Source organism: Danio rerio, chromosome 4, assembly GCF_049306965.1.
Source record: "Danio rerio strain Tuebingen ecotype United States chromosome 4, GRCz12tu, whole genome shotgun sequence".
Lineage (NCBI taxonomy): Eukaryota > Metazoa > Chordata > Actinopteri > Cypriniformes > Danionidae > Danio > Danio rerio.
Genome location: NC_133179.1, coordinates 39869614 through 39884943, shown reverse-complemented (window position 1 = coordinate 39884943; position 15330 = coordinate 39869614). Strand labels below are relative to the sequence as shown.

Here is a 15330-nt window from a genome sequence, read left to right as displayed (position 1 = left end):
TATATATTATATATATATATATATATATATATATATATATATATATATATATATATATATATATATATATATTAATGATTTAAATGTAATAAATGCATTTCTGGTCCTTAAGGAGTTTTATGGCTCACATCAGAGCCATTAAAGTGTGCATTTGCAGCATAGATACAGACAAAAGTGTTATTTTTTTTTCAAATGTTTGTACCACAGAACACAAACTAACACATTTATACATTTTCACTCTGCAATTTATAGTAAGCTATGTGTAGGCACAGTATAACACAAGGCAAAACTATTTATTTAAAAGACATTTGTGAGAAGTGTACTAATTAATGTAGAAATAAGTGCAGAACACACACACACACAGTGCTCAGCGGAAATGAATATACCCTCTCAGAGATTTTTTCTTTAAATTAATTCCTTTTATGGAGTGCTATACAAAAAGGTATTTCTGTATATACATTAAAGTTACATATACATTACACCAAAGTAAAAACTGAAACAAATGTAAGAAAAAGATTGATCCCCCTTTTTATTAAGTGCTTTAACTAATTTATTTCAATATAGTTACTGTGTATATTGTGACACATAATACAATTTAGTGAATATTACTTTTTACATTGCACTTTTGATTGGTTAATCGAATTAAACTTTAATTACACCTTTATCCACCCCTAAACCTATCCATACCCCCAAACCTGTCTCCACCTTAGCTGTATTTCACCTTCAGAGTATCAGAATTGTTCTAAAAGACATTATGAACACCGTAAGTACAATGTATTTACTTTTTTGATATATAGATATCAAAACATTTTGGTACATTAATACCAGTGTGTATGGGAGCGCTCTTTCTATGCTGCTACATGTGTCAACACCATACCGGAAACCATCCCATGTGTTTCTTAAGCTGCCCCGAATGAGTGAATCTCTAGGGTTGGGTATCGTTTGGTTTTTCGATACCGGTGCTAAATTGCTACTTTTAAAACGATACTGGTGCCAAAACGGTGCCTGAATCGACACTTTTTAGCCACAAAATGATGGTGGACGACTTTTATTTTTATTTGCCAAATTATTTTTAAAAAATTATTTTAATAGAACAATATAATTACAGTTTAAAGTAAACATCAGTTAATATTGTATTACATTAATACATTTACTTTGATCATTTGTTGGTTAGCATGAATTAAAAATTTGCATTATGAAATTACATTAGCTTACTATTAACCTGTGGGGGGCGGGCAGGGGCCACGTACTTTTAGGAGCACATTTAAACATATATATCACAAAATACTTAAAACATTATTGGAAGTCATTTGTTTTCATGCATCACTCTGCAGTCTTCATAAACAAGATAATTAAATAACAAACTCAAAATAATCTTCCTTGTTCATTTATTTGACAAGTAACATTATACTGGTGTAGGAGAACACATTTCTAACATTCAAGTACATCAAGGCACATTGCTGCACCTGTAAACTTTAACAGGCCTACAGTTGAAGTAATTTTATTTTGCTCTCCCATTCGTTTAAAATATTCTTTCTGAAAACTTTAACAGTGTTTCCTAAAACATAATTATTCTGGAGTCAAAATAAGTCCTATTTCTTATTGTTTATTTCATGAATAAAAGCTGACTGTTTTTAAATTCAAGACTGCATTTCCTAATGTTAAATTATGTACACTAGATTTGTGATTAATAATGGTCTCTGCATAGCCGAGGACTTCCTATATTAAGAGTTAAAATCGCTATTGAAAACAGAAGTCTAATATCATCAACGGTGGACATTTTGATAGTGTTTCACAACATGAACATAACTGAAGTTTAATCTTTTTATTACCTGTGTCAATTTGGGCATCAACTTCTGACGAGTGCGGGGAGCTGATGCGCGCAGCTCCGTCACAGAGATAGCATAGTGCCAAGAAAACAGAGGGAGCGAGCATAAGCGAGTGCCGGAGGGAGCTAAAGCACGCGAGAGAGGCTCTGCCTTTGAGCCCCCAAATGTGTCATTAAGTTTGACATGTTTCCCCCTTACACGCACTTTTGTAAAGACAGTTGCTGTGTAAGAATCCTTGCTTGCAAAATACGCTTTAGAATGCTTAGTTTAAGCAAATTGGATGAACGTGATCACGCATGTTGATCTGAAGAGTGTCGCTCTCGCTCACCGAAAACCACTGGTTCCAGGCTGAATGCGATGTACTCTGCGCATTGCGTGCGTTTGTTCCCTAGCGACAATAACAATCGCCTGATATGGCTGTCGGTATTCCTCAAAGTTGTTTAGAATTAAATGTTTAGTGATGCTGTGACGCAGCGCCTATATGTGCCTTTTTCATGCACCCCTCACGTCCATGCCTCAGCACCGAAATTCATACGCTGATTTAATACCGGTACATACCGGTTACCAAGGTACCGGTGCTGTAATGGCACCGGGTTTCGGTACCCAACCCTAGTTCACACTGATCATGTCTACAGTTTATCTCCAGTGTGAATTCTCTGATGTCTTTTCAGGGTTCCTGAGTGAGCAAACCTCTTACTGCAGTGTGAACACTTGTACAGTTTATCTCTAGTGTGAATCCTCTCATGTGTTTTCAGGGTTTCTGAGTGAGTAAACCTCTTACTGCAGTGTGAACACTTGTACGGTTTTTCTCCAGTGTGAATCCTCTGGTGCCGTTTCAATTCTGCAGCTGTAATAAAAGTCTTCTCACACTCCAAGCACATATACTCTCTCACACCAGTGTGGATCTTCATGTGTTTTTTAAGGTATGATGATAGGCTGAAACTCTTCCGACACTGAGTGCATGTGAATGGTTTCTCTCCAGTGTGGATCATGATGTGCTGATTAAGGTGTGATGAGTGGCTGAAACTCTTCCCACACTGAGTGCAAGTGAATGGTTTTTCTCTGGTGTGGATCTTCATGTGACTATAAAGCCCGGAAGATTTGCTGAAACTCTTCCCACACTGAGCGCATGTGTATGGTTTTTCTCCAGTGTGGATCCTCATGTGTTTTTTAAGGTATGATGCATCGCAGAAACTCTTCCCACAATGAGTGCAAGTGAATGGTTTCTCTCCAGTGTGGATCATCATGTGTCTATAAAGTGACGATGATTTGCTATAACTCTTCCCACACTGAGGGCATGTTAATGGTTTCTCTCCAGTGTGGATCCTCATGTGTAGATTAAGGTATGATGAGTGGCTGAAACACTTCCCACACTGAGTGCATGTGAATGGTTTCTCTCCAGTGTGGATCCTCATGTGAGTCTTTAGTTTGCTTTTGCTTGCCAAACTCTTTCCACACTGAGTGCAGGTAAAACAACTCTTGTCTCTCACTTTTAACACACCATCAGTCTCTAAATGAGTTTTGTCCTCAATTTTGACATGATGTTCCTCCTCTTTACTCTCCTCGTAGTCTTTAATTAAGTCTGAAATAAAAATGTTTACTTTTTAGTAAATCATTAAAACTCAGTGAAAAGGAAGTGAAAACATTGGCTACACAGATCTTAATTTTGATGCACATTAAATGTAAAGACATAGCAGATCATATTTAGATTGATCTTGTCATATTAACCTCCTGTCCATTACACAGATACACATTTAAGCAGATTCTTATATGAATATTCCCAGATTATTTTGGTCATATTGATGAGACATAAATTTGAAAGTTGTAAATGGCCAGTTTCTATTTGTATATATTCGTAATCACAACAAAACAATTTGTTTTTGTAAAACTTGTAAAGCAGATGGGGAATGCTTTTTCATTCTGTGCCTGACTGGTAAACCTGTTAGAACAAACAGCTGAATCTCTGAAAATATTTGCCTTATAGACATATGACACATGTATAATATCTGCATAAAGCTTTAAATCTGCACCTTTAAATGACAAATGTTCTCTGGTTTAGTAATCTGCATGTAACAAATGCAATGCAGAAATCTAACACTTAACTATTTCAGATCATCAAACAAATGTAAATATTAGTCAATGATGACACAATTAAACACATTGTGCAGTTTTTAAATCAAGTTTTTTATTCTTAAAATGGAAGACAAAATACTGAACCACACTGGCTTGTGTGAAATAAAAAAAAATCCCATTAGAACAACTTTAATTTATCACACCTGCTTCAAGTTCTCTAGCCACACCCAGACCTGATTACTACCACACACGTTCGCAATCAATAAATCATCTAAATAGGACCTGTCTGACAAAGTGAAGTAGACCAAAAACAGCCTCAAAGCTAGACATCATGCCAAAATCTAAAGACCTTTAAACACAAATGAGAAAGAAAATACTTGTGTCACGAGTTAAAAAAAGAGTGAGCTCAAATGCAAGTCTTTATTGAGAAGCGAGTCTTGGAAAAAGCAAAAGTCAAAGTAAACACCCGGTCGGGTGAGCGCTGAGGAAGTGCCGTAGCAAAAAACAACCAGACGCTCACTCACTAGCGGTCTTGGAAACATACAGGGTGAGTAGCAAAATAATATACACAGAAATGATCGACAACATACTGACAAACATGAAGGGGAATGATGTGGTATAAACAGGTAAAAAGGGAAACGAGAGCTCCTGTGACTGCCTATAAAACTAGATGACAAGAGATAATCTGTAACACAGATCAAGAGAAGAAAGCAAAAGCGTAAGGTATCAAAGGCGGATGTCGCATCGAAGATTCAAATGTTACCACTCACTAAGATATGTCAGAAGAAGAAACACATCACTTTATTGTGGCTTTGAGGCTCAATGGGATTCTAATTACTGGCCAAAGTTATATAAAATTACACTTCATTACAATATATATGTTGAATATAAATATATATAATATATAATATAATATTAAATTAAATTACATAAAACAATAAAAAGGACAAATTCTGGACCTTTTGGCCATGGGGGGTGGTTTGTTCGAACAAACCGAAACCCCCTGGCTACGGGCATGGCACAGTGATCTGTGTCGTTACAATGGCTTTTCCCACAGCTGGTGGAGGAGACGAGTGTTCGGTTGGAGTTCACTGTAGTGCATACATTTACATTGTTTTCACTGTAAAATCCTCACCGCGTGCGCAGATTTAGGAGACATTTATGCAGAATGCATCTTTGCACCTAAAATCGCCAAACGCAGCACTTAGGAACAGATTAAAACAGTTGTTATGTGAACTTGAAGTAAAAAAAGCCTGCAATGCTTGCCCCGCCTTTGTGCTCTACTTATTGGCTCACTGCTCTACAACTGAATGCAAATGATTGGTTAATATCAGCTGTCAATCACTCAGTCAATGCCTTCTACCTTCAGATGATAGGAGCTACAACTGCGAAAATGTGAAGAGCTGAAAATGAGAGAATGAAAATAACAGACAGGTTTACCTAAAGTTATTAATAACGGCGCATCTTATTAGTGATCATGTGCTGAATGTTAATCCACCATTTACAATTTAACAAGAGTGGATAAAAGACTTCCAGTGGCTTTAAGTCCGTCGGTAACAGTGTTTGGCACTGAATTTGTTTGTCGGCCATCGGCGATGGACAATGGCATCTAAAAAAATAACACAATTGATCAGCTACACTCAACATCATCTTCCGAAGAGCTTCATAAGACAATACTTATTCTGCAAGTGGAATGACTCCTTGAGGATCTCCACATAAGATCACGCCAGATTCATTATGAACATGGTGAATGAGCTGCCAGGTTATTGTGTTACCAACTGAAACAATCCTCAGCAGCTGGTGTTATAGCAGCAGTTAGTAAGGATGATGGCAGTATTATTAGTGATCAATTAAAAAACTTCTATAAAACTCTTTACAGCTCTGAGGTAAACTAAATTGTATGTATTGTGAGCTTTTTTTAATTACAGACATCCCAAGTCTCCCGGAAGTTGCGGGAGTATCCCTGAAATGCATAGACACTCCCAGATGCCAGCAAATGAATGATAATCTCCTGGAAATCGTGCGTATCCTGCCCGGTCCTTAAATATGTTCCACACCCCTCTCTCCACTGCATCCCTACTAGCTCTTCAGGTACGTTGCGCGCAATTCACCCCCACCGCTCTTCAAGTACGTCTCGCGCGCACACACCCCCTTCACAGATACATCGCTCACTGCTCAACCCCCCCTCCCGCACTTCGAGCACCCACTAATCCACTACCGCCCACAAATCTGTATCCCCCGGAAATGACTTTTTCCAACTTGGGATGTCTGTAATTATTTAGAATTACCATTCCTCTGTGATTTAGATCAGTTGACATAAGGACATTTAACACCTTCTGAAATTGAAGAAAAAAAAAAAAAAAAAATAGCACCAGGTCCTGATGGCTTCCCGGCCGAGTTTTATAAGAAGTTGTCTGCCAAGCTAACACCCCTGTTGTGCAAGGTATTCGCTAAAGCTCTTGTTTCGGAATTACTCCCCCCTTCATGACATCGGCTGTTATAACAGTACTTCTTAAAAAGGGTAAGGATCCACTTAAATGTGAATCTTATTGTCCGATCAGCTTACTCTGATGTATAAAATCCTGGCTAAAGTGCTGGCAATCAGAGTGGAGTCAGTCGTGAGAAAGATAATTCGCCCAGATCAAACTGGTTTTATTAAAAAGGGGGACAGTTATCTTACAACCTTCGTTGCTTATTTAATATTATTTATTTAACTAAAAATAATACCAATCCAGAGGACTTAATTACTTTAAATGACTCTAGAGGAACGAGACAGGGCTGCCTTCTGTCCCCTCTGCTCTTTGACATTGCCATCAAACCTCTTGCCACCATATTAAGGAACTCAGCTGGCTTGCAAGGAATTTTTAGAGAGGGACAAGAACATAAGTTTCTGCTATATGCGGATGATCTACTTTTTTCTGTCAATTCCAGATACATGTATTCCAAAAGCTCTTGCAATCATTTCAGAATTTGCAAATGTTTCTTGATACAAAGTCAATCTAGCAAAAAAAAATCTCCTTTTCCCTTTCAATGATAGAGCACAGCAAACGTCCTTCCAATCCTTTCCATTTTCAGTAAGTCCTGATAAATTTGTATATCTGGGTGTGAGTGTGACACGTAAGTATAAGGATTTGTTTAATAGTAATTTTTAAATGACATTAGACAAAGTCAAACGAGACATGATGCAGTGGTCAACCCTTCCTTTATCTTTGGCAGGGAAGATCAATTCTATTAAAATGACAATACTACTAAGATTTCTGTTTTTATTTCAGACCAAGCCTGTTTTTAATCCCAAGTCATTTTTCAGGGAGTTGAATAATTGTACTTCTACATTTCTCTGGGATATGAAAATTCCTTGCATAAAGGAATTCTTGGAAGGAAAGAAAGAAAGAAAGAAAGAAATGGATGGATTGGCAATGCCAAATTTTCTATACTATTATTGGATGGCCAATTTACACAAACTGATATTCTGGTTTTCCAACATCTGTATTGATGAGGCCCCACTTTGGTTACTGATGGCACAACACGTCTAATCCAGTGTCTTTACGCTCACTACTTTGTGCTCTAATTCCAGTGAGTAAACAATATTCTACGAATAACCCAGTTATTAATGGATCACTCAGAATATGGTCACAATTCAGACCTCACTTTAATAATAAACAAGCTTTGCCTTCTGCTCCCATTTTGTTAAATCTGTCGTTCCCTTGTTCTCTAATCATTTCAGCATTCCAATTATGGTCAAGAGAGTTAACTGTGTTAAGAACCTCTTTAAAGATGGCATATTTATCTCATTTCAACAGTTAAGAACAGACATTGAGATTCCCCAGTCTAGTCAGGTTTGTAGTTTCATTAAAAACACTTTTTTCCTTCACTGAACCAACCAGAAGCATGCTGGATAGATAAATTGGTAAATATGGACCCACATCAAAGAGATATGATGTCCATGTTACTTGAGGTGATCCAAAGAACTGCCTCCACTTCCCTAAATCATATAAACATAAAATACAAATAAATAAAAAATGGGAAGACGGACTGGGACTAGAAATATTAGATACAGCCTGGTAATGTACCATAGAACTGGTACACTCATCTTTTGTATGTGATTCAGATTTATCTTGTCCAAGATGTGGTTTCAAGCCAGCAGATCTGAGTCATATATTCTGGGGATGCCCTAGATTACTGATATTTTTAGACCATTTTCATCTAAATGTAATAAAGATATGGATCCTAATCCTTTGACCTCATTTTTTGGTACAGTGCCAGAAAAAATGTACCTGTCAGCTAATCACGTAGAAATCCCTGCCTTTTCTTCTTTATTGGCCAAACGCCTGATTCTTCTCAGGTGGAAAAAAACAAACCCACCATCCCAAAAACATTGGATATTAGAATTGTTATCACATCTTAAACTCGAGCACCATAGGTACGCCATCCGAGGCTATACAAAAACACTTTATGAGGTTTGGCAGCCTTTCCTATCCTACATTGAACACTCAGGGGTTATTATATCCTAGGTGAGAGTTTATCCCTAATTTCCTTGTTTTATCTATTTTTATTTATTTATTTTTATTTTCCCTTTTTCTGTATGGGGTGTATGTCTGTAGCTATGTACCATGTTAATATGTTGTTTAATATGTGTGTTGTGGAAAAATGGAAGACTTTTGAAAAAATCAATATAAATATTTGAATAATAAGAATGTAACCGGTCCCAAAACAGGAAACAAGCCTCTCTTGCGCACATCATCATCATCTGTGCGCATGATGTATGTTCTCGCGAGCGAGGTCATGCCTACAGCGCTCGCACGCATGATAATTTCTCTCCGCTCGCTTGCTGGTTCTTCTCTCTGCTCGCACAAAACTTTTGGTATTTTTGTCGGTCCTGGAGTGGGACTTGGTTTACTTGTTATCTCTAACGCTATTTGGTTACTCTATCTTTCTGGAAGTTAGCCGAATGGTATAGATTAGTGTTGGGCCGAAAGACGATACCATCGTCCATAACTGATGGCCAATAGACAACATGGTGCTGAGCCAGCATCGACAATCCTCCGCCCCGCCCCTGTCGCAAACCTGCTTGTGAAAAATAGACACTCAGGCCCCGTTTACATTAATAGGTCTTAGTGTTAAAATGGCATTTTAGAACGAAAAATCCACATCCACACTGTTTTACCTAGCGTTTCTGAACAGCCCTTTGTCCACTGAAAAACACACATTACGTGACCACACACACACACAACCACACACTGTCATGTGCTCCTCTGAGCTCCAGGCAGAGAGCAGTGGACGTCGGACAGTTTAACAAGGACATACTGCTGGATCACTATAGTTGTTAAACGTGATATTCAGACAACAAGAAGTTTAGAGAGTCTATGCATTTGCGGGACTTATAATGCCCGCAAATGAGTGGTAAGCACGTATCTCCTTCCCGGTCCTCAAATAAGTCTCACACCCTTCTTACCTCTGGATCTCTCCTCGTTCATTTATTTCATAAACACAGACTTCTTTACAATTTAAAACGGCATCTTTGGATATCTTTTCTGCTAGAGAAACTGTTGTCCTGAAAAACTTAAAACAAAATGAAAAAAAAAACTTACATACACCGTAGGAACGGTATAGCAGAGCATTTCGGCAGTTTTAAAACCTTAACTTTTTTTAAACTTGCGTTATACCTTGTAAATTGTTATCGTCCATTGCCGAAGCAGCATAAAACTGTTTTTAGGATCTAAAAATTCATAAAAAAAAAAAAAAAAAGTCTCAAGTAAAAAAATTTAAATGGCGAAGCCTTCTACACTCAAATGTTTGCATATCATCAGCATGCTGTAATCCATTTCTTAAGCAGCAAAAGTCATTTTTAGACTAGTTTGTTGGCCAGTTGTAGTCAGTGCAATGCTAAATGCTATTGTTCTACTCAAAATATGTTCGTTTTGTCTCATGTCGTCCCACAACAACATCATATATCTTAGATTACTCTACAATTTTTATAACAATTATTTTAGTGTCCATTTCATTCAGCATATTCAAAATTGGGGGCATCCATATGACATACTTTAAACCAGGATTTCTGCAGGTTTCACCAAGTTAAATTTAAGACATTTTAAGATATTTTAAAGACCCTTATGACTGAAATTTTAGACTCATAAAGGGCTAAAGGCTAAGAAATTTTTCATATGGCCCAGATGGAAAATATTTGTATTTGCCCTATCAAAAAATATAATATTTTAATTCATTTATTTATACAATAATAAATAAATATATATATATATATTAGCGCTGTCAAAATTAGCGTGTTAACGCATGCGATTAATTTGAAATAATTAACGCGTTAAAAAAAAATTTACTCAGTTTTTTTTTTTCCTGTTGTGGCCAGGGCAGTAGCCCGCAGTTTACTGCTGTTTCGACGTACTTTTTGGGCCGGGCTGATCATCTTCTTATGATCTGATCGGCCCATAAAACACTCAGCAGACTGTCATGTCTTTCTGCCTCAATGATTGACGGTGCTGTGTTAGCTGTCACGCTCTGAAAGTGAGATGTTTCTTTTCCAGACAGAGCGCCTGTGTGACATAATCTGCAGCCCATTGGTTCTTTTCTTTATTGACATTGGGCTGACCCAATCACAATCTTCCATGTTGGGCTCTGTGTAACGTAGGTGTGTATTCGTCAAAATAGCCGAGAGTCACGCCTGTTTCTCACACACGGGTTCGCACCCGCGGGAGAGCAGGCTTTTGCGTCTGCACTCTGCAGGGGGGCACATATCAATATATTCCTGTCTATTCTATCTAGTTACCTATCTGTCCTTATACATATACTTATTTAAACTTTTAATCTGCACCAAGGCCGCGGCAACTTCCTCCTATAATGCTGTTTCCTTAACCTCCAAGTCTTTATTTTACAGATGATAAAGAATGTCCGCTTCTAAAGCTCTGAGGAGTGTCAGTCATGTATTTTAAGATGCACTCGGTCAGAAGACAAGCACATGAGATATCATGACATTGTGTTTTTGATTGTCAGCATAATGTAGGCTTATAGTGACAATAATATTTATACAATATGGTTAATATAATGATATTTATACATGATCAAACTAGTGTGCAACTTAAGCAACTTTTTTTTACATTTATTTTTGTAGTTCTGCCCAAACAAAAATTTGTTGCATTTTTAATCGTTTACGTTCATTTGATTGACAATGTAAAAGCTGTTAGCTACATTTGATGTTTCATTGTTGAGTTAAACATGTTTTAGGGTCTCTGACACATTGCTTTTATTATTTATCTTTATTTTATTAATCAACATTAACTGTGTGCGTCAGCAGGCAGTTTTTTGTTATGTTCATTATTAATTAGGCTCCCTCAAAACACACAGGCACCCACATTTCCAGTGTGGATTATAATTTTATTTTAATAATAACAAAAAAAAAAATAGTAGTTTTTCAATTTGTCAACTCTCGTTATTTCCTATATATGGCTTTTGTGCTTTTATAGATTGGGAGTTGGTAAACCTATCCAAGGGCATGCACAGATTTTCAATACTTTATTAATATTAATTTTCCATATCTGTAATGCCTGTATTTTGGCATTTTTTTGCAGTCCACTTAGAATCCAACATAGAAATCAATGTTTTCTTTATTGGCATTGATTGTTTTGAAATTCAAATGTCATTAACATGCCTGTGTTTTAATTCCTGTAATAAATATGGCTGTCAAGCCAGGATCTTGATGGTTTATTGTGGGTATGTTGTTTACATGAAGAAATCTGTGTTACAAGTAAACAAAAATTCTAATAATGAATTATATTTTGAATTTAAATAATATTTGTCTTACGTTTACATTAATTTTACACTCGAATAGACAAAATTACAAGTTTCAGTCTTTTAAATGCGATTAATCACGATTATTTTTTTTAGAAGTGCGATTAATTAGTTAATTTTTTTTAATCGATTGACAGCACTTATATATATATATATATATATATATATATATATATATATATATATATATATGAGATATTTCTTAGTAAAAGATTTTAAATTGTGTGTAATAACAAGCAAGTACTACTTCCACACACTTTTTTCTAACAAACTTTCTTTAAAAAAAAAAAAATGGACAAATGTTTTAAAAGTTGTAAAAACTATAATAAACTAAATCTATGCACCACAATCTGTCCAGGTCGATGTCATCAGCAGTAAATACATGGAGCACGTGTAAACAAATGTTATTGTAAGAAAAATAATTAAACTATTATGATGAATAGAGATAAAATGACCCTTTTGTATAAAAAGATGAAAGTTTTATTGAGATGGATTGCTGGTGTTTGTATGTGAGAACTAGTAACAACTACTAGAAACAAGTTTAAACCCATAAAGAAGTTGATGAAAAAAAGGGAATTGTGATCGTGACATATGAAAAGTACTAAGCCAACACCATCACTGTAATAGCAGATATCTTCTATGAGAATACTGTAGGTCAAATATCGTCAGCTCAGTTAAACCTTTTTAAATTTATTGTTTTTGTTTATTTTATATAGCACCAGTGCTCAAAGACGCTTTACAAACAGTAGGAGAACAAGAAAAGCAATAACCTTAAGAATGTAGAGAAAATAGGAGACTAATAATACATAAAAGAATGACAAAAAACATGAGAACAAGTGACGAAAGAAACTCATTCCTGTCTTTCAATGAGTGCTTATGTGCATTTAGGATAATTAGGCAGCACACTCAGGGCTGCAAGATGGATTTACTTTAGTATTCTTATTATTAAAATATATCTGAATAAGGATCAAATGACTGAGTTGGTCTTTGAGATTGAAAACCAACCTGTTTGTTCTTGCAGATCTTCCTGTTTGACTGTGAATGTTTCTTCAATCTTCACATCTTCACTCTCCTCTTTAATAAACGCCATCTTAACAATAGTGTGGAGATTCGTCACTTCAGCAGGAGTTTTTCTCTGCGTTTGTACACTTTATCCAGTTTAAACTAAACAAAACAAGAAAAATGTCCTGTTTAAAATAAATAAAACAATGAACAGAAACAAAATAACTTCTCTTCAACACTTGTTTCAACAGTTTCTTTATATAAGAGTAATTAACAAAACGAAATCAGGCAAGTCAGAGCAAGTAACAATAGCCACAAATGAGCTGATTAAAACTAGTACTCCATTTATTATATATAGTGATGTATACTTAGAATGGAATGACATTACTTAATAACTTAAACCTTCAATAAAACACTTAGCCAATTACACACATCTCAATAACTTTTTTTCAAACTTTATTCAGGTTTGTTCTTAATCATTTTGTTTGTTTTAATTATTTTATTGTCTGCTTACAGCAATGTGTAGCACTTTTTTTGCACAAGACAAGGGACATAGGTAAAGTTGGTTTTATATTTGAACATTCAGACTTTCCCTGTAATATTATAAATTCTTTAAAGTATTATTTGCAAATTCTAAATAGTGAAATCATATTAGCTGTCAATGACTATCAAAGTACAACATTTCTCATGGTCAAATAAACAGTGTACTGTTGATTTCAAGTCATACTGGCAGGCTAATTCTGATCGAATATTCAAAGTAACATGGTAAACAATATAGAGACTTCTAAATGAACAAATGTGTGAATATAAAACCAACTTTACCTCTATCTCAGGGACAAAAAGATTATCCTATTTTTATATCTAATTTAAACAATAGTCCCTTTTACTGTGAGTTAAATAGTACTATGTTGTATAAGGGATAAAATAATTTTGTCAACAGCAGGTACAGTATTTGGCACTGAATGAAATACCTGAAACTTTAATCAATCGCTTTATATAAGTGTAAATGCTTTAAAACCAACCTTTCTCCAGTTGAATCACAACAGCTTGTGAGCGGCACAGGCTTATGATGTCACATGCCACACCAAAATAAAAGTCTTTTTTTTTTTTTTTTTACTTTTTAAAAACTTTTTTAACTAGTTTTTCTTTGCGTTTGGACACTTTGTCCTGTTAAAAATAAACAAAGCAATAAAACTAATAATAATAAAAAAATTAAACAAATAAAACAATAAACAGAAACAAAATAACTTCTCAATGCTTCAGGTTTTTTTATATGAGCGTAATTAACAAAAGTAAACAAGGTAACAGTGTCCGAGCAAGAAACAATTTGCCACAAATTACCTGATGAAAACTAGTACTCCATTTCTTATATATTCATACTAAGAATGGAATGACATTATGCTATTTAATGAATTAAACCCTTAAGGGCACTTAATAAACACATGTTGTTCAATAGTCCTCATTAATGTGAGTAAAATACTATTACATTGTATAAAGGGTTAAAATAATATTGTCAGCAGCAGGAACATTTGTCCATGACAGGGTTTACACAATTTAAAGTTTGTTTCCTGTTTTTATGCTGCTGTTTGTTTGTAGAAAGTGAGCTTAACCAAAATTCATTTCTTACAGCCTACGGTCTAATTAATACAACAACTATGTGGTTAAATTGAAAATGTTGATGTCTCAAAAAGGCACTTTATAGTTATAATGACCCTAAAAACGTTTTTCAAAGTTGTCTTAAAAGTGTTAAAAGGTTTTTATTAACTTTAAATACTAAATATCTGTGTGTGTGTGTGTGTGTGTGTGTGTGTGTGTGTGTGTGTGTGAGAGCCCAGATAGCACAGGTACGTCGCGGAGACGTCTTTGAAAGATCGTAACATCTGCTAAACATCGCATTCGATCGAACGTTTTTATTTGTTAATGAGCCGTCTTCCTTACCTCTATACGACGTCTATACGATGAATTTTAAACTCCTGAAATTACCGTGGCACGGAAAGCTCTGGTAAACAGACGTGACCCGCTTAAACTAGAACGAGGAGCTCTTTTCACTGTCAGAGATGTCGCAACGCATGGGGTGCAAGGCAATGTCACTGATAATGTATTTTGCATTCATGACGTTCAAAGTTTGTGCTTGATTATCTTTTATGACGGTTTTAATGAGTACATTTTATGCACACTATTTCTTTTTAGTTAAAATAATAGAAACTGTAGAAATATGCTCTAAAATTATAAAAACTTGAAAAAATTATATAATTTTCATAAGAAAAAACGTACAGCACGTACATGCAAACACACACACAAACACATTTTGGACCACATCATGCACTTTTTATTTGTATTTTTTTTTTGATTATATGATCCTTCAATAGGTTAAACAAAACGTATGCAAAAAATAAATAACAGCAGTAATCTTACCTGCTTTATTGGTCAACGTTTACTGTCTGTTATTTTGCTAAAAGCATAATAAACTGTATATACATCATTTTTGGTTGCTGCTATTTTAAGTCCAATATACAAGCTTGATCATTTGAGTAACAGTTCGGTTTATATCGAGGGGGATCCAGGCTGTGTGTCATTTAGATTTGACCCATGCCATGGATTGAACTGGTATATTATACCTAACCCTTTA

At 35.4% G+C, this 15330-nt stretch overlaps 1 protein-coding gene across 2 annotated transcripts; it reads right to left on the bottom strand.

The window, feature by feature from the left end:
- Positions 1-274: 274 nt before the first annotated feature.
- Positions 275-13752, bottom strand: LOC137490980 (uncharacterized). 2 transcript variants are annotated; one of them, XM_073947858.1, is made up of 3 exons: positions 13724-13752; positions 12705-12886; positions 275-3411 (listed from the first exon to the last, which is right to left on the bottom strand). In XM_073947858.1, the coding sequence occupies exons 2-3, from the start codon at positions 12787-12789 to the stop codon at positions 2459-2461; spliced, it is 1038 nt and encodes a 345-aa protein (XP_073803959.1). In that variant the 5' UTR covers positions 12790-12886; positions 13724-13752; the 3' UTR covers positions 275-2458. The 2 variants fall into 2 exon arrangements, with proteins under 2 accessions (XP_073803959.1, XP_068076109.1); XM_068220008.2 differs by having other exon boundaries at positions 12705-12863.
- Between the last annotated feature and the right edge of the window lie 1578 nt (positions 13753-15330).

What these genes read in the sequence shown, in the direction of transcription:
- LOC137490980 (XM_073947858.1), bottom strand. Translation starts at nt 12,789, where the DNA reads ATGGCGTTTATTAAAGAGGAGAGTGAAGATGTGAAGATTGAAGAAACA. An exon ending in AGATCTGCAAGAACAAACAG is followed by an intron (nt 3,412 to 12,704) that starts GTTGGTTTTCAA and finishes TTTTTATTTCAG; the next exon opens with ACTTAATTAAAGACTACGAG.